General features: G+C 35.4%; 1 protein-coding gene across 1 annotated transcript in view; it reads right to left on the bottom strand.

Annotated features, from left to right (window-relative positions):
* The window catches only part of R3HDM1 (R3H domain containing 1), a 183,044-nt gene that overhangs the window by 48,051 nt on the left and 113,932 nt on the right, over positions 1–21,061 (bottom strand). The window contains exons 17-18 of the mRNA XM_019661343.1: positions 17,295–17,582; positions 13,138–13,261 (exon numbers count right to left, since the gene is read on the bottom strand). Of these exons, the coding sequence (XP_019516888.1) occupies positions 13,138–13,261; positions 17,295–17,582 (412 nt within the window). The remainder of the gene's footprint in view (positions 1–13,137; positions 13,262–17,294; positions 17,583–21,061) is intronic.

Genomic DNA, 21,061 nt, shown 5'->3' with positions numbered 1-21,061 from the left:
CCATATCAGAATAGCAGAATAAATAGGGTCTTATGAAAACAAGAGAAATTAATCTGGACTGATATTCACAAAGCTAATGGACATTTGAACTTGGGACTTAAAAAGTCTGGAATAAGTAACAGTCAGGAGTGGCTGAATATGGTATGTGGAGTGAAAAGTAGATGAAGGTAGAATAGAAAACTGGTGGAGAACCAACAATTCTACAAGCAGAAGAGCAGCGCAAATTAATCAAAGTTCTAGATTTTAAGACTGTGAAAATAGAAAAATGACTAATATTAGTATTTTATTAAAAAGTAGCATAAAGTGGGAACATGATCTTAAATAATAGTGGAGCTATTAATTAATAAGAATGCCAAGCTCTTTAAAAGAAAATATCTTCACTAAGAAGCTCTTATTAATCTCATAATTTTTGTTCATTACCTTTTAATTTTTATTTTTCAATTACAGTTGACATTCAACATTATTTCACAACAGTTTCAGGTGAACAGCATAGGGGTTAGAGTTACACAATTTACGAAGTGATCCCCCTGATTGTCTAGTACCCACCTTGCACTATACATAATTATTACAAGATTTTTGACTATATTCCCTATGCTGTACTTTACATCAGCGTGATTATTTTGTAACTGCAAATTTGTACTTATTAATCCCTTCACCATTTTTACCCAGCTCCCCAGGCCCCTTCCCATCTGGCAACCATTAGTTTGTTCTCTGTATCTATCGGTCTGTTTGAATTTTTTTGTTCTTTAGATTCCACATACAAGTGAAATCATATTGTATTTGTCTTTTACTGTCTGACTTATTTCACTTAGCATAATACCCTCCATGTCCATCAATGTTGTCACAAATGGTAAGATTTCATTTTCTTTTTTTTAAGATTTTATTGGGGAATTGGGGGAGGGGAACAGTGCTGGGGAATCGGGAAGGGGAACAGATAAGTTGCCGTTCTTTTGTTCTTCAGTAGTTGTGGAGGACGTCGCTTGACTGGCCCATGTTGGTATTATCATTGCGCTCTTCCCGGCTGAGGCAGTTGCTCACTGGCCATTGGACAGCCGCTCACGGCAGCTCACGCCTGCTGCCAGCCAGCCCCACTTCAGCCTACGCCGTCGCTGGTGACTCACGGCAGCCCAGCTCCAGGTTGAGCTGCTGTTCACCATCTTAGCTGTAGAGGGCGCAGCATCACTGGACCTCATATGTGGGATCTGAACTGGGGCCCTGCTGCTCAGAGCTAGTGTCCCAAGCCAACTCCTAACCCATGCGCCACTCGGCTGGTCCTCATTCTTTTTTATGGCTGAATAATATTCCATTGTACATATGTACATCTTCTTTATTCAACTGTCTATTGATAGACACTTTGGGTGCGTCCTTATCTTGGCTACTGTAAATAGTGCTGCAGAAAAGATATATGGGATGCATATATCTTTTTGAATTAGTGCTTTGGATTTCTCTGGATAAATACTCAGAAGTGGAATTGCTGCATCATACAGTAGTTCTACTTTGAATTTTTTTGAGGAGCCTTCATACCATTTTCCATAGTGGCTGTACCAATTTGCAATCCCACCAACAGTGTGAGAGTTCCATTTCCTCCACATCCTCACCAACACTTGTTTGTTGATTTATTTTGATGATGGGCATTCTGACAGATGTGAGGTGGTATCTTATTGTGATTTTAATTTGCATTTCCCTGAAGAGTAGTGACACTGATCATCTTTTCATATGTCTATTGGCCATGTGTATGTCCTCTCTGGAGAAATGTCTATTCAGGTCTTCTGCCCATTTCTTTAATTGGATCCTATGTTTTTTTGGTGTTAAGTTGTATGAATTCTTTATAAATTTTGGGTACTAACCCATTATTGGCTGTATCATTGGTGAATATCTCTCCCATTCAGTAGGTTGTCTTATCATTTTTATGGTTTCTTTTGCTGTGCAAAAAGTTTTTAGTATGATATAGTCCCATTTGTTTTATTATTTCTTTTGTTTCCCTTGCCCAAGGAGATATATCAGAAAAAATATTACTAAGAGCCGTGTCAGAAAGTTTAGTGCCTGTGTTTCCTTCTAGGAGTTTTATGGTTTCAGATCTTATATTTTAGTCTTTAATCCATTTGGAGTTTATTCTTGTATATAGTGTAAGAAAGTAGTCCAGTTTCATTTTTTTTTTGCATGTATGTGTCCAGTTTTCCCAACACCATTTATTGAAGAGACTGTCTTTACCCCCATTGTATATTCTTGCCTCCTCTATCATATATTAAATGAGACTATAGGTGTGGGTTTATTTCTGGGCTGTGTATTCTGTTCCATTGATCTATGTGTCTGTTTTTATGCCAGTACCATGCTGTTTTGATTATTATGGCCTTGTAGTATAGTTTGATATCAGGTAGTGTGATACCTCCAACTTTGTTCTTTTTTCTCAAGATTGCTGTGGCTATTTGAGGTCTTCTGTGATCCCATATAAATTTTAGGATTATTTGTTCTAGTTCTGTGAAAAATGCCATTAGTATTTTGATAGGGATTTCATTGAATCTATAGATTGCTTTGGGTAGTATGATATTTTAATGATGTTAATTCTTCCTATCCATGGGCATGGTACATGCTTCCATTTGTTTGTATCTTTTTCAATTTCTTTCTTCAGTGTCTTACAGATTTCCAAGTACAGGTCTTTTATCTTCTTGGTTAAATTTATTCCTAGGGCTTTTATTTTTTATTGATTTATTTTTTTAGTGCAATTGTAAAAGGAATTGTTTTCTTAATTTCTCTTTCTGATAACTGGTTATTGGTGCATAAGAATGCAAATTTCTGAATATTAATTTTATATTGTGCTGCTTTTCTGAATTCATTTATCAGTCCTAACAGGTTTTTGTAGTGGAATCTTTAGGTTTCTCTCTATATAGAATCATGTCATCTGCAAATAATGACAGTTTTACTTCTTCCTTTTGAATTTGGATGCCTTTCATTTCTTTTTTTCTATCTGATTGCTGTGGCTAGGACTTCCAATGCTATGTTGAATAAAAGTGGTGAAAGTGGACATCCTTGTCATGTTCCTGATCTTAAGGAAAATGCTTTTAGCTTTTTACTGTTGAGTATGATGTTAGCTGTGGGTATGTCATATATGGCCTCTATTATGTTGAGGTATATTCCCTCTATTTTCACTTTGCTGCGAGTTTTATGAATGTATGCTGCATTTTGTCAAACATACTTTCTCCATCTATCGATCATGTGATATTTATCTTTCATTTTGTTTATGTGGTGCATCACATTAATGGATGTGCAGCTATTGAACCAAGCCTACATCCCAGGGATAAATCGCACTTCATTATGGTTTATGATCTTCTTAATCGATTGCTGAGCTCAGTTTGCTAATATTTTGTTGAAGATTTTTGCACCTATGTTCATTAGGGATATCAGCCTATGATTTTCTTTTATTTGTAATGTCTTTGGTTTTGGAATCAGGGTAATGGTGGCCTTATAAAGTGAGGTTGGGAGCTATCCTCCTCTTGAATTTTTTGGAATAGTTTGAGAAGAATAGGTGTTAATTCTTCGAATGTTAGGTAACATTCACCTGTGAAACCATCTGGTCCAGGACTTCTTTGTTTGTTGGGAGTTTTTTGATTACTGATTTGATTTCGTTTGTAGTAATCAGTCTGTTCAGATTTTCTGGTTTTTCTTCACAAGTCTCAGAAGATCTTATCTTTCTAGGAGTTTATTCATTTCTTCCACGTTGTCCAATTTGTTGGCATATAACTGTTCATAGTATTTTGTTTTGTTTTGCATAGTATTTTCTTATAATCCCTTGTATTTCTCTGGGTGTCCGTTGCACTTCTCTTTCATATCTGATTTTATTAATTTGGGTCCTATCGTTTTTCCTTGATGAGGGTGGTTAAAGGTTTATCAATTTTGTTTATCTTTTAAAAGAACCAGTTCTTGGTTTCACTGATCTTTTGTAATGTTTTTTAGATTTTATTTTGTTTATTTCCCCTCTGATCTTTATTATATCCTTCTTTCTACTCACTTTGGGCTTTGTTTGTTGCTCTTTTTCTAATTCCTTTAAGTGCAAGATTAGATTGCTTATTTGAGATTTTTCTTGCTTCCCGAGGTACACCTGTACTGCTGCCAATTTCCCTTTTAGGCCTGCTTTCATTGTGTTCCATAGATTTTGGGTTGTTGTTTTTTTCATTTTCGTTTGTCTCAGGTATCTTTCTTGATTTCTTCCTTGATCATATTGTTGACCCAGTCATTATTTAGTAGCATGTTATTTAGCCTCCATGTATTTGTGCATTTTTCAGTTTTCTACTTGTTACTGATTTCTAGTTTCATACCATTGTGATCAGAGAAGAAGCTTGATAATGATTTCAATCTTCTTAAATTTATTGAGACTTGTTTCGTGGCTTAACATATGGTCTATCTTGGAAAATGTTTCATGTGCACTTGAAAAGAATGTATATTCTTCTGCTTTGGGGTGAAATGCTCAAAAAACATGAATTAAATCCATCTGGTTTAGTGTGTCATTTAAGGCTGCTGTTACCTTGCTGATTTTCTCTCTGGAAGATCTGTCCATTGGTGTCAATGGGGTGATAAAGTCCCCTACTATGACTGTATCATTGTAGGTCTATCCCTTCATTGCCATATCCCACATTTCTTAAAACTACAGGTAATATAAAATAGTTCTTATTAAATTGTTCTCTCCTGGATTGTGTATGCCTTTAAAAAAACTGAAATGGTGTGCTTAAGGGTAAAGTTAGAAACTTTAAAATGACCCCCCATTAAAATAAACACAACAAAAACAACCCAAACCCATATCAGCTATCACACTGCTAAGCCAAAAAACTGGGTACTCAATATTTATATTCACTGAATGAACAATGGGGAATAATATATTCTTAACAGAATGGAATCAAATAACATATGCTTCTACACAAAACCAGAAGCTTACTATGTACTTACAGGCTGACTAAGAATGGCCAGTTTTCCACTGTCCACATTTAGTGAATAGCTTCTGATACCAAAGCTAAGCTTAAGTTTTAAGGTAACATGTTTAAAACAAGGTTAAACACATTTAATTGCCATTTCATTAAAATGAAACTTAATCCCGTGAATACAAATCACCTCAGTCTGGAATTCACAGATCACTCATTAAGTCTCTCATGAAAAAATGCACAGCAGCTAAATCAGATTTCATTTAATTAACCTCAAAGTGCTTACTTGATAAGAACACAGAAGTGTTTTAGTTTATATCTAATATGTAAAGCTGAAAATGAAAGTTTTATTTGAACACTTCTGAAAAAACTGGACATTAAAATCCTTTCAAAAAAGCTTATTTGATTATAAAATAGTTTTTCATGGAAGAATATTAGAAAAATACAAAAAAAGGAAAAAACACTTTGGCGAAAAGCATTTTTATAAAAACAATTACCTACAGATAATCACCATTTGCATGTTATATATATGGGTAGCCTTACTTTCTGTGCATAGATAGTAACATACATACCCAGGCTCGGAAGTAAAATTGAAAATGAAAATAAAACTATCATAGTTTCATTTATAAAATTTTTAAAGGACATTATTATTGACATAATGGTGATTATGTAAAAAATATATTTATGGCTCTCAAATGACTTTTAAATTGTTGTGAGGGACAGGATTGGTTCTTCCAGAGGTCGGCAAACTTTTGAGAAGGAATGTACTAGAAGAGCCGCATGTGGCTCGTGAGCCGCAGTTTGCCGACCCATGGTCCAGATGGTAGCTCTATGCACTTGGGGGCTGAAGAAAGACCAGGTATGAGAGTTTATATCTCCCTGGGAGGGCCTCTCTTTCACTTGTTCTGCCCACTACTCCCAAGATGCACTGGATGTGACCTCTGCATTTCAACGGTTCCACTTCCTTGCCTTATTATAATTAGATTTCACCTGCATACAAAACAACTGGTAAGAGGAAGAGGATGCTCAAATGGTGATGTATTTCAGGTTTCATCTCCCTTGGTCTGTGTCTCTCAGCTTGAGTATTTCCATGTCAATCTTCCATGTTCCTCTTTGGGTTTTAGCTTTGCTATTTTGCCTCAAAGGAAGCCTCTGCTCAAAGTTTATACTCTGTTGCCATATCCCAGAGAAGACTTCTCTAGCAGAATTTTTATATATTTGGCTTTCTTCTCTACAAAGGTGAGCTGCTTTGCCAAGAAGTCTGACTTTACCCAGTGGGGCAATGTCAGCTTTAACCTGGACACCTGTGTACGAGGGGTTGTATTCTGTATTATGGGTGACATCTTGAAGTTCTTGTGAAGCAACGGCTTTTTGATACACTCAGGAGTTTTACATTCATTTTTACACCTGAGGCAGGAAAACCCACCAGGTTTGACCCACAGTGAGCAGGAAGCTGTCAGGGCCTGAGGAATCCTTCTAAGGCTGTCACAGATTAAAAAAAAAAAGCATCATTTAATATTTGATGTTTTGTATGACTGGTACTCCAGGAGGCAAATTCAACTGACATTAGGACAGGTACCTAGCTGTTTTTCTAGAAGTTGAGATGATTGGTCATTCATGACAATAATTACAACAAACAAACAATAACCCAGTAACTGGATAAAAAATACATAATTTTGGAGTATACTCTCTAAAGAGCAAGATATTGAAAGCTGCAATAAAATTATTGGACTTTTTCGAATGACATAAGACCATGGGATCTATGATGGTTCAAGTTACTATAATCATAAGCAAAGCTGGAAATATTCATTTGGAAAGCACTAAAAACAAACAAAATATCCACACCATTCTGCTAATCAAATTAAAAATAAGAAGAACATTACTATTGTCTATGTAAGACAAAATCATTAATAATTTATTAGCGACATAGAAAGGATCATCTAATTACAGGCATGCCTCGCTTTATACACACTTCCTTAATAAAATTTACATCTTAAGGAAGTATTCAAGTTATTTACAAATTCCTATGAAACTCTGTTTAAATATTCAGGATGCTGAGCATCAACTGTTAACAGACTGGCACTTAGAGAAGTGGATGGTGGTTCAGGTTCATTATCTAATTCAGACAAAGGAAGGGGAAGGACTTAGTCCTGATCATTTCAAATGTATAGTTTGAAGACTGCCAAGTATGAGAAAAAAACCCCATGATCTGGAAAAGAGGGAGAAGGTTGAAAATTAGGATGGATGAAGTAGATTCCTAGAGAATGAAAAGTACCATTACGTTTAAAAAATACTACAAGAAGAGTATTTCCATTATTCTGACAAAATACATCACCAACTTGGCAACTAGCTAAATTATTCTTGTTTCAATTAATAAGTGTGTTTCAGTATATCAGAATTAAAAAAAAAGATCCTTCTTGTGATATTTCTGGATTTAACCTAGAAGTTGGAGGAAAACAGGATATCTTCTATAGAAATTTGTGTCAATATTGTGGGAAAGCACCTGTTTTGTAAAGTAAGCAAGGCCAATTTAATACTAAACAACATAATAAACATCCATATCTCGAAATCGGTGCTATTTAACATTGTCATTCTCCTTTGTTAAAGGACTGCACTGTTGCAATATTATCCCATTCCATCTAGCACTTTCAGAGTAAAGCACAATCGATTCTGCAAGCCGAGGGAACTAGGACAATATAAATTGATGGCTCGGGCACTTCCCTGGAGGGCTCCAAAGAATATTCTATTTTTAACTCGCTTTCACTTGACTAGAGCAGAGAACAAGAAGGAAATACAGTGTTTTGCAGAAAAGTATTGCCCAGACTGTAACAGGATAGTTTTATTTTATGTAGGCGACCTGGACGAGCATTTGTGTTAAAGGAAAGCATACTTTATGCGGGTTAGATATAATCAGAAAGATAATACAAAGAATTGAAGAACTACTTACTCATGACAGCCATAAATCTAAGATTCATTTAACAGTATTATTACATTTTTTTTAAGACTCAACTTGTAGCACTGTGAGGGCAGATTTTTTTTTTTTTTTACGAGCTATTTTGCCAACTCTTGAATTTTTTGGTAACTAGGTATTTAAATGAAAACTTAGAAGAACTGTTTCCAAATCATCTAAATCTCAAGTGTGTAATCCTGGTCCTTCTTATGTCTGTGGCACTATTTTAGTGAGCAGGAAAGTTCAACTAAGGATAGCCCCTTAGGTGAATTTGGAAGAAGACACAGTTGCCAGCACACCCTCACTATTCTTTCTCCTCTATCACTCTCTGCTCTCCTATTTCTGTGTCTAAAATATACACAAATACAAACACAAAAAACAAATCAAATAAAAACAGCCACATAGAGGTTACAGCTCACAGCTATTTAAATGACAGTCCTATGAAAGAGTCTGTATAACTCAAGGAAATCTATGGGTACTTACCAGATACATTTGGCTCCAGAGTTCAGTGGCGGCAGGTTAACGGAGAAGGGAAAAGGGAAATAGGTGGATTTGTAGGTATTATACAATGTCTGAATCTGTGCTGGTCACACAATACTAAGAAATGCTGACAGAATCAATGAAATAACAAGTATAGCCAGGGCCACCAACCTAGTAATATAAATATAAAGCTTCTATTACTCCAGTCAAAGTTGTCAGTAAAGAAACTGACTTTGTGCCTAGAGCCCCTATTTGAGATAGCTAATTCCTTTATCAATATCACCCTCCCCTGCTTATCCAATAGGCTTGCCTTTTACATCCTAGTTACTTTTAAATTTGTGCCCTACAATGTGACCAATATTCTGTGCATCGCACAGACTGTTTATCCTAAAATGTTCCTCCTATGGTGTAGTTCATCAGGACCCTACCATAGTCTGTTGGTAATAAAGCTTAATGAGTTTGGAACCACGTGGTTCAGAGTTATTTGAAAAGCTAAGACTGAAGATATAATGCATTGATATTTAGTTTTACAGTCATTTTGCTTCCCACATGCACATAATATCATAGTTTGGGGGAAAAAAACAACCTGAATTATATATTTGGTCGGAGCCTAAACAGCTTCAAATGCTTTTAGGTATCTTATTTGATGGCATGCTTTAATGCATAATAATGTTCCTAAAAAGTTATGTAGCAATAGGAAAAGAGATGTATTTGACTTTTGCTAATGAGTTTGGCATACTTGAGACATTAAACTTTTAAGAAAAGCTCCAAACCAAACTGAATCTGTTATCCAAATCTGCTTTGGAAAAGAAATTAAGGCAATAGCTTTCATGAATTTTTAAAAGGTAATTACATTAAGCCAGGTTGTCATTTAAATTTAAATCCCTATTGCTGAGTATGATGCATGATTAAAAGCCATTACAGTTAATGGAAAATACAAGCAAATATTAAAACCTTAATACAGCATTAAAAAAAAAAAGAAAGAAAAAGTAAAGAAAAAAAAAAGCAGTGGAAACCTGAGTAAAAAGAAGCCAGGAAGCAGCTGAAAAAGAGACCGGTTCACTGTGAGAAATGTAAACCTCTCAGACAGTGCTACGGCCCCGAATCCAACAGCTCAGGAACAAGGCCAATTATTACAAAATATTAAACATATATCATGAGACTGCAAACTTTTCAAAAGAGTCATAAGAATGAAAGCAGCTACACGAAACAGCTAGGGCCTCACAAACCTAAAATCTCTGCTATAATGACTACCTGCAGGAAAGTTTTTTCTATAGTACACCAAACTCCTTATATGTAGTATACGTTACAGTATTCAAACTGTAAATTATATGATAAAGGGTTAAGATAACAGATCCTTATTATTGCAACTGGCAAGTAACCAGATCTTCTGAAATTGTTACTTATATAACTCCAGTTCTTGACTGTAAGTCGCTAAACTATTGCAAACCAATTCTCCAATATTCCACCTTTCTGAACTAGAAATGACTCACATACAATCGACACATAGAATCATGGAATCTTAGGGTACAAAGGGGCTTCAACAGACAACACAGTAAAATTCCCTTACTGTGAAAATGAATAAACTGAAACCCAGAGGCTTTAAGGGATACACCTAATATCAGTTAAAAACAAATAAGGGCTGTCAGGATTTGACTCTTATTTTGTTTTCTTTCACATTATACGATATATTGTCTGAAAAGCCTTTTGTAGCCAGAATTTCTTTTTCCTCTGTTGAAGGGGATTTACTCAACCTTGTTTTGAATGACCATGGTAGTTTCACATTTAAACAAGATTTGTATATTCATTCCTTAGCAGTAATGTTAGTACTGATTTCAGTTCAGTTCCCATAGCACACTGGAAGTTACTGTCAAGGAGATCAGTAATACTATTGTGGTACTCTGGCACAAACATGATGGAAGACAAGAATTTTCTCCTTGAGATATGTCCCCATCTTCCTCTCTGCTTCCAAATGGAAAAATTAGAGAAAATCTTATATTTTATTGCCCATACTCTATACCTGGTTCAAGAATACTTGATTCAATTTGGTTTGTTAATTTACGGCAAAATTTCTTTAAATTCATAGACAAACATTTAAAAATTACTTCTGTCTTAGTGAAGAAAAATTGTTCCAAATCTATCAATGCTTTCATTATTTGGTTGAATAGTTTCAACCTTTTATGTAAAAAAAAAAAAATAATAATAATAATTATAGGCTTGACTAAATGTTGTTTGACAAGAAAAAATATAAGATGTTACAATTTCTAATTTTAATCAGACCGGTATGGTGGAATGTAGGGAAGTATAAGGAAAAGAACAAGAAAAAGAAATCCAGAAAGTATGATGTTTACATATAAAAATGTAAATTACTGAGACAGAAATTGCTATAAATCTGTGAAAAAAAAATCAGAAACAAAAAACTGCCTTGTCTATTCCCCAGTGCATTTTACTTTTCTATCAGTACACATACAAACATAAATGCACATTATTTTCTCTAAGCTTTGACATTAAATAAAAAAACAAAAAAACCAACCATTAGCCAACTATAAAAAAAGTCTTTAGTTTGTAACTTTTAAAAATATTCGTCCTACCAATTCCATAAAATGGTTTTACCAACACAATATTTGTCACTAGCACTACGGAATTTTACTTTAAAAAATCCCTACTGTACTTGTAATTACCATAAAAAATTTCTTTCCCTTTTAGATAAGGATGGTTTGAGGATTTATTTCTCTTTTATTTTTGAAACTAAATTAAATTCAACTAACTTAAACTGTAAGTTAAGAGGATACTACATAAAATAACTGGAAGGACCAACTCTAGATATAAAGTGTTATGGCTGACTCTGAGTCAAACACAATGTCAACTATTCAGATATGTTTTCTTTTGGTGCCTGTACTATCTAGATGCAACCTAACTTACTATTTCCTTCCATAACCAGCATTAAAAAAAAAAAATTAAAATTTGACTGATGAAAAACATATGCTATCTGTCACACAGATATTTTGGCCCTCAATTAAGAGTGTCATTTTCAGCTATTTTGCATTAACTGGGAATATTTTTTGCAGAGATGTATTTGTATAAGCTCAAAGGTCCAACCTGTGATTAAAAGTTTTAATTTTGTAGGCAATTTGACAAAATTTTAACCATAAAAACCAAAACTAATAAGCTCACACAAATACTGAACAAAGGATTTTGCTTGCCTCATTAATAGGCTATAGTAACAAACTACTTGAATTTGTCACATACAAGGTACTTGAATTGGGAACGTGAAGGTAAATTTGTTTTTTTATTACCATGACATTAGCTATAAAGAAAAAAAATCATGACAAAAACAATATGAAAAGTCAGTCACAGGCCCAGGGAAACTCAGAAAATAGTTTCTATAAGAATAAAACAAAAATGTATTAAAGCTAACGAGCAGTGTCACAACCAATGTTTCTATGTATAAAGAACAACTTTTGATGTCCTTTGAAATTATAGCATATACTAGTTTATATTATAAGTGGACTGTATTATTAAACTTCATGAAAACCTGAAACTAAAGAGTCATATTTGAGACAGGACAAATTCTATGTTGGCTAAAATGGCTAATGTTTATACTAAACATCCTTTGGGAGCACATCTGTCACACATACAATACAGGGCCAGTAGCACAAAAAAAGGAAGACCCTATATACTAAGTACAAGACAACTCCTAGGAGTAACAGATTATAGACCTGGAAGTCCCCATGCAGGGGTGATAAGTAAGAATTATATCTTGTAAAGGAAGTTGGTAAGTCACAATGATCACTGAAGACCACACAAGTGAGAAGAAGCAAGAACACTTCTCATCCGATTACTCGGAGTAGATGTCTTCCTTCTGAAATTGCTGCACCCCTTAAAAGTTCCACACAATATCAAGAGCAAGAAACTGCCTAAGTGGAGGCTGAGGGTGATATGGCCTTGGTGAGTCACACTGACATAGTCTAACACCCTCCAATGGTGACAAACTGCTAAAAAGGATCCAAAGAAACCAATAAAAATTCTATTTCAACACCTAGAGTTATGAAAGGCTGAAAAAAAATACCTTATTAAACATCTGGGGCAGAAGTACACATCTAGGTGGGACGCATAGAGAGAAATGAGTTTAGTAAAATTAGTAAGGTAATTTTATACACTGCGATCAACTGTTTTCACTGAATGCTTAAAGAAAATCTGAAAGGGGCAGAAGGAAAATAATCTTGAGTTTGAATATATTTGATATGCCTAGTTTTAGATTGCATTTGGTTTAAAAATACCTTTCACTGACAACTAGCAAACTGAAAAACAAAACACAAAAAAGGTGCATAAGAACATCAGTCCTTTTAAAGGCATTCCTACTGAGACTAAGACATAAAAAAATTTCACTAGGTCAGAGTTCCCAATCAAAGTTAGGCTGCTTTGGTTAGCTGTTGAGGAGACATCTTAACTTGCTTTGCCCCTCTTCTGTTGCAACCATAGGTGGATTACCAGGCTGCAGAGAAGGCTTTAACTATAACTACCGGGCCACTCACCACACAGCGCTGCCCAGTCCCATCTCCTCATTATGGCCCCCAACCCTTTTGCTTATAAACCAGAGAGTGGAATTTTCTAGCAGGGGCAAAGATTTGCCCACTCTTTTAATCTTGCTTGTTTGCATAGTCACAGGTATGCACATATCTGAGACCCTGGATAGACTAAGTGTGGCGGTATCTTACTAGTAAGACTGTAATAAAGCAGAATGAAAAAAAGCAATACCCACAGTTAAGAATTAATGACCTCAGAAACACTACTCACCTGTCTGCTGGGCAGGCTGTGGCAGTGGCTGGTTTAGGTGTGAACTGTAATGGACTGAAGGGACCGGGCGGTACTGAGGTTGACTGGAGTGATAGTGGCCTGGAGCACAGTAACAGGCTGGCATCTAGGGTAAGTATTGAGAGAAAAAAAATCAATTCTACTTGCAATAAAAAATTTTTCTGAGAAGAACATCAGAGTGTAATGAGTAATAATTCTTTCCATCACCAACCATCTGAAGACTGATTTTCTTAGCTTTAAATTTAATTGAAAATTGTTGAAAAAATTTCAAATATGCAGTATACATAACAAAAGACACCTACCAATATGTCCACCAATCAGATTCAGTAGATTTTAATTTTTTGGCCCTATTTGTTTCAGATTTTCCTCTATCTTTTACAAAACTAAACAGTACTGAAATAGCTAAAGACTTACTCCAATGTTGCTTTGTTCTATGTGCCACAGAAAACCCATTATCCTGTAGCTGGAATGTATCATTCCTATAAATGATTTTAAGCTTCATATACATATGTATATCTATATATTTCACACACACACACACACACACACACACACACACATATATATCTATATACACACATAATTATTGATTTCAATAATTTACATTTATGGTATTCTACTATAACTTCATGAAACTTATTTTGCAATTAAAATTGTTTTTGAGACTTATCTTGGTTGAAACATGCACTGCTAGCTCATTCAATTCAACTGTTGAACAGTAATCATTGTATATAAATAAGTCAGTTTTTCCTTTCCAACATTAATGCACAGTTGCACTGGTTCCATTCCATAAGTTTTTTCTTATTTCTAGTGCAAATTAAAATGCCAATACAAATTTTGTCAATTATACCTCAATAAAGGTGGAAAAAATGCCAATACAAGTAGCTTGATTTGTTTTTCCTTCCAGAGCTATTGATATCAGTTTTGAATTTCTCTTAAAGTGATCAGATCTAGAATAAATAATCCAGTGGTGTAGAAGTATGTGGTAAATTAACTTTATTAGGCTCATGGGCTCTCTCAGGCTCTGCTCTTCTGTTTGGGTTACTTCTAAAAGAACTGAGATCTGTGGAGGTCTTAGAGGGTGTCCATTTCATTTGGAAAGCAGCCAAGGACAGAATTTCTATATCAGTTATAAGCCAAGAATCTCCTACATTTACTGTAATATTCTTCTGTCTTTGAAACAGTAGACATAATACATATGTGATCCCTTAATTTGGAGATATCAGCAACCAATAAGTATATCCATTTTAGGTCTTATCCACTATCATACTTTTCAGTATGTGCATATGTGGATAAATAATATTCTTTTTTTCTCTTAAATAAAGAAAAGACATCAATGTTTAAGGGAAAAATTATAACACTGTATTTTATAATACATACATGCAATATATGACAACAATAGCATAAACAACAGAGAGAGGGTAAATAGAATTATACTGCTAACATGACTAGTATATTTTACTTGCAGTTTCCTATGAATGTGAAGTAGATTGTGGTAAGCTAAAGATACATATCACGGTCCCTAAAAAAGCTACGCAAACACACAGTTCAGAGGGCTGTAGATAAAAAAGCAATAAAAAAAATAATATGAGAAAAAAAAAGCGAAAATAATATGGAACACTAAAAGATTTCAAATAATACAAAAGGCAGGAAAAGAAGCAGATAGGCATAAAATACAGATAGGACAAATGGAAATGAACAGCAATGTGGCACACCTACATTTAACCATGTCAAGAGCCATATTAAAGATAAAAGGACTAGACACTCCAATCAGACTGGATAAAACAGCAAAACCCAACTATATGCTATATGTAAAAGACATATGTGTCTATATGTAAAAGACGCACTTTAAATATAAAGGTTACAAATAAGAGGATGAAAAAGACATACCATTTAAATGCTAATCAAAAGAACGCTGAAGTCACTACATTAAAGTCAGATAAAATAGGCTTCAAGACAAAAAATAGTACTATAGACAAAAATATTTCATAATGATATGAGTCAATACATCAGGAAGATGTAAGTATAAATTGTTTAATATAGATTTAAATACTTTAAAAACTGACAAAATTTAAGGGAAGAAATAGACAAACAAATCCACTATCATTTATTGCTAGAACTGGACCGAAATTACCTAAGAATGTAGAAGATCTGAAAGACACAATCAACCACATTGACTAAATTGATATTTACAAAATACTAAATGCAGAAACAAAAGAATATAAAAGAGGGCCGGCCGAGGAACGCGTTGGTTAAGAGCTGGCTTGGGACGCCGCCAGCTATGAGCAGCAGGGTCCCGGTTCGGATCCCACAAGAGGGCCAGTGATGCTGCCCTCTACAGCTAAGATGGTGAACAACAGCTCGACCTGGAGCTGGGCTGCTGTGAGTCCCCGGCGACGGTATAGGCTGCAGCCCCTGCTGCAGTGGGGCTGCCATAAGCTATCGTGTGTGGCTGGCAGCTGGTGTGAGCTGCCAAGAGCTGCCGTGAGTGGCTGTCCAGAGGCTGGCAACCAATCTGCCTTACCTGGGAAGAGCGCAATGATAATACCAACATGGGCCAGTGAAGCGACGTCCTCCACAACTATACTGAAGAACAAAAGGAAAGCAACTTGTCTGTTCCCCTTTCCTGATTCTCTAACGCTGTTCCCTCCCCCAATTCCCCAATAAAATCTTAAACAAACAAACAAACAAACAAACAAACAAACAAACAAACAAAATCCATCCAGGTGCAGATGGATTCATTAGTGAAATCTAGCTAACATTTATGAAGAAATAACATCAATCTTACACAAACTCCTTTAGAAAGTAAAGAAGGGAAACATACCCAACTCATTTTGAGGCCAGTGCCATCCTGGTACTATACCATCTAAAAAAGACATTACAAGCAAACTACAAACCAATATGCCTCATGAATATACATGCAAAAGTCCTTCAGAAAATATTAGCAAATTGAATCTAGCCATATATAAAAAATGTACTATATCATGACTAGGTGGAATATATTCCAGAAACGAAAGATTAGTTTAACATTCAAAAGTTAGTCAATGTAATTTCACTGTGTTAATAGAATAAAGGGGGGGAAAAATCACATGATCACCTCAATAGATGCAGAAAAAACATTTCACAAGATTAATAACCAGAAACTAATATATACTTTTTTTTTTTTAACTGAGCCATCCTGCCACCTGTTGACAGCTCAGCTCAGGCTGGGACTCGAACCGCTGTTTCTCAGATCTCACACTCTTGAGCGAGTTCTTAACCAACTGAGCCACTCGGCTGGCCCCAGAAACTAATATATTGAATGTCAACTGTAACTGAAAAAAAAAAAAAAATACATGGATTCTAGGGATTTTACTTTCCCCTCTTGTGTCATGAGTATATTCAACATTGGAGCTCTTAGCTATGTAACAAGGCAAGAAAAAGAAATAATATGCATATAGATTGGAAAGGATAATGTATATGGAAACGATCTCCTATATAGGAAATCTAAAGCAGTCTATCAAAAAAGTAGCAGAATAACTGAATTTTTAGAAAGGCCACAGGATAAACAAACAAAAATCAATTTCGTTTCTATAAATTAGAAATTAACAAATACAAAATGAAATTTAAAAATAATCTCCTTTAGAATATTTACAAACATTAAATACTTAGGGGTTATATTTAATAAAATATGTGTAATGCTTGTATAATGAAAACTACAAAATCGTGTTGAGTAAAATTAAGGAAGATTTAAGTGAATGAAGAAAGAGGACATGTTCCTGCACTGGAAAATTCAATAGTGTTAAGATGTAAATTCTCCCCAAACTGATCTATTTCTTCTTGAAATGCATCATTTTATTTTTATAGTGCATTGACTTTACTGTGTTTCTTTTCAGCTAATTAAAACCAAACAAACGTCTCAGGGTCAGAAGGAAACCCAAAGATCACATAGTTTAACTATCCAACTGAAGTGTTGACCTGTCATGTGGTTGTCTAGCATGAACCTGAAAATCTCCAGAGAAAAGGAAATGAGGACAAGCTCTGTTTATATAGTCTTACGAATTCTTTCCATGTGAAATTAAAAATAAGCTGTCTAACGTGAAAGCTGATCTTAAAGGAGAGGCTTCCATGGTGGGGAACAAGATGAAGAAGTGATGTACCTGTGGTGAGGGCTGCTGAATGTATCCTTGCTGCTGGAGCACAGGCTGGCTGACAGGGTGACCAGAAGTGGAGTAGGCAGCAGTAGGGACCGGCTGCCCAGGTGGCAGCGGGGGAGGGGGAGGAGGTGGGGGCGGTGGTGGAGGGGCTGCCGTCACGATATAACCAGACTGCTGTGGGGACTGCAGGACAACAGTGGACTGGAACATGGTAGCATGAGGATCAGAACCATCTGCAGATGGCTGGCGGGCGAGACTCATGTGGCTAAACTGAGAACCAAGGTTGTCCTGCTAAAAAAAGAGAAAGTAAAAACAGTAAGCCTCCCATTCATAGACCAAACACACTAAAGAAAAATACTTCATACATTATAAAGTGAGTTGCAGTAGTACATATTATGGAAATCATGTATCTAAAACAGACATGATTTAATCAAAGAAGAGCAAGAAAATGAGAACTCTAAGGCAGGAAGATACACATATTACACTGCTGTCATTGCAAGCTTATAAAATACATGTAATGGAAATGTATAACGTGCAGAAAAGTGTAGGGTTTCATAATAAAAAAGGGAAAACCACTTATTTAAATGAAGATTAAAGGCACATTAGGATATGGAGCTGACACTTTTATATATTATATGATTAACATTTTCTGAAAGCATTTCAAGGACCAGGTAACTAGGAAGGCACAGCACTACCTGTTCCTCACTTTAAACCATCGCCCCTCTTCCTAGAAGGCAAGACTCAGGTTTTATGCATCTTTGTATCTCCTATCATACCTAACAAATATACAAGCAGAAATTAAATAAAATTAGAATCTATCCACCCTGGTCTTCTCTCTAATCTCTCAAATAATTTGGCCATAAAGTCTATCCTCCCTAGTGCTTTTCAGTCTGGACCTTAAGTCAGATGTTAGACAAATGTAATCCAAATCACAGTTTCCCACTGCTTTTGCTACTTGGTGAGCAGGCAATGGTGCCCAGCCAAGACAGGCTATGATTTATATGTTGTCTGACAAATGTTTCTGACTCAGCAACAGCATAAGGACCAGTTCTGACTAGTCTAGATAATATCACTGAAATTACAATAATGGGGTTAAAATGGTATTCCCCTCCCCCCAAGGAGTCACAGATTGGCAACAATATATACATTTTGCTAAGAGGAAAATTGTGAAAAAAGTTACTTAAAAATTATAGCAATTGAGTAGTCAGATCCAAGTTAACATGTCTGCAATTTCTATAACATGCTGGTTTTTGCAAAGTAGATTAAGGCTACGCAGAAGATAAGGGATCGAAAAAGGGGAACCTGATTTAAACTCTGAAGATATGTGGTTTTACTCCTCACAAATGGCTGCTCTAAAAATAATCTAGCACTATTCTCCTAACTCAATGAATAGTTTCAAAATATACCTACTAGCTGTAATTACAAAGTAATTGGCCAAATATTTTAAAAAGAGATACCATAACTACACATCACCATTAGAGTCATCTTGGCAAAAAGTCATTTTCTTATTCCAATGATCTGCCATTTTTCAAAACATTTTGAGCTTTTTATGCTATTTTTTTTTTTTTTTAGCTGAGCCATCCTGCCACCTGTTGGCAGCTCAGCTCGGGCCGGACCGCTGTTGCTCAGAGCTCAAACCCTTAAGCGAACTCTTAAACAACTGAGCCACTCGGCCGGCCCTTATGCTATTCTTTTTAATGTTGTCAACCTTTCCAATGCTGGCAAAATTTCACTTTTTACAACTGGAAGTGATTTTTTTAAAATCATTCAGCGCCAAGGCTGGTAAATAAGGTTGCCCCCAGCTCAAAAGACAGATACCCCCAATAACACAAAACATGTCTAAAATGTGTTGAGTGATTTTAAGACATAATTAATTTAATTTAGAAAGCAATTTCTAAATGTGATGGCTATATAATTAGAAATAACAACATCTCTGGGAAAAGAATGCAGACTGTTGAGACTAAATTTAGGGGAAGGAAACTTCACATTTATTGAATATCTATTTCATGTTAGGGGCTATGCAGGGGGTATAATTCTTTACATCGCTGTCTCATATGCTTAGTAAGTATAGGTCACACCGAGAACACATGTGTGTCTGAGCTCTTATGGAGCTGTGTAACTTGGGGCATTCTTTGGATTAAAGGAGGTGCCATTACTTTAAAGTCACAGATTAAATTGTTAGAGATCGTCCTTGAAAATATACTTAGGAGGGTGTCTTATGTAGTTGTAAGCTTCAATTCACCCTGATAACTGGTACTAAGTGTATTGGGCCTACGGCACTGGGGAAAGAATAGGAAGCTTACACCCAGATGAGAGCTGCCACCCCAGGAGTGCAGTCAGCTGCACTGACCTCAATAAGAAAAGCAGCTAAGACATGTTAAGACTAGCATAATCAACCTGAAAATCATTTCATTATGAAAAGGAAGGAAAAGGTTAAGTTCTACATAATCATAAGCCAATAAATATTTTAGGGAAGATAATTAATTTTTTCCTAATACATGTTAGAAATACCTTTTCAGTATATTCATATGTATCCCTGACTTTTTAAAAAAAAAATCACAAAAAATCCTATCACATTAATCGCATTCATGAGACTTCATCACACATCCACCCACAGAAACAACACAGGAGGCGAAAAGAAGGATAGTGCCACAGAGTACTGCTGGGTGGGTGAGCCTGTGAGGAGTGGGGATGGGTAAGGGGTTGTAGAGTGCTGAACGGGCTGTGAAGAGGACTGCAGAGCACCAACAGGCTAAGGGATAACAGGTTGGCAAACAGTGTTAATGTCAGAATTATTGCACAAAATGGAAAGTTTCAATTTTTTTGGCAATTGCTTGAACTACATTTATAAGGTCATCTTAAATACAACACAGGCAACAAAAACAAAACTACCTGAAGAAACTACATGGTAAAATTTTTGAGAATATAGCTATGCTTAAATTTAATATATAATTAGAAAAATAATTTTTTCAGAAAAAAATTTATTATCTTCACTGAAATAGGTAACTTAGATGTTTCAAATCCTATTATCTAACTAAGACCTCTGGGTTAAGTTGGTAAAAGCAAAACCCCTTATCCTTACTTCCTGGTCTGATGAAGGGGCTGCTGTATTTAGTTATGTAACACTCAATAATAAAAGAAAAACGTCACTTATTTTATTATCAGACAGCAATAACTCACATAATATCAATGCCAATTACCCTCTCTAGTTAATAAGGCACAATGAGATACTTTTGGGACCAAAAAGTCCAAATTTTAGCAATTTTTAAAGAAAAACGTACCATGGGTACCATTAAGAATAACAGTCCAAAGAATCACACACACACACATATAGATGCACGTGCATGTGCGTGCGCACACACACACACCTCTTTTATATATATGAAAGGTAAATACATTTTTCTTGTAAAGAAAAATCTTTATTAAGAGAGTATGTGTTAGGATCTGAGAAACTAGTTACTTGAAAATTTTCCACTAATGGAATACTCTTGCATTTCAGGTAAAAAGTTTTGTTTCCCAGGGGCACTGAAAAAACAGGTGTTTTAGAAAATGAAAAATGTTTAAATCATTTCTAAATCCTACGGAATATAGTTAGCCATCTATAGGCTAATACTGGCATCTGACTTAGTTTCCCAATCTTATATTTATACAAAGTTTATTACAAAGTGGGTGACATACATATTGACTTAAAAACTATCATAATCCATTTTATGGTGGCAATTAGGCTAAGGTACCGTATTTGCCGGCTTATAAGACGATTTTTTGGCCCT

The sequence above is a fragment of the Hipposideros armiger genome, unplaced genomic scaffold, assembly GCF_001890085.2.
Source record: "Hipposideros armiger isolate ML-2016 unplaced genomic scaffold, ASM189008v1 scaffold_345, whole genome shotgun sequence".
NCBI lineage: Eukaryota > Metazoa > Chordata > Mammalia > Chiroptera > Hipposideridae > Hipposideros > Hipposideros armiger.
The sequence above is the reverse complement of the archived record's forward strand: the minus strand, read 5'-3'. Positions and strand labels throughout refer to the sequence as shown.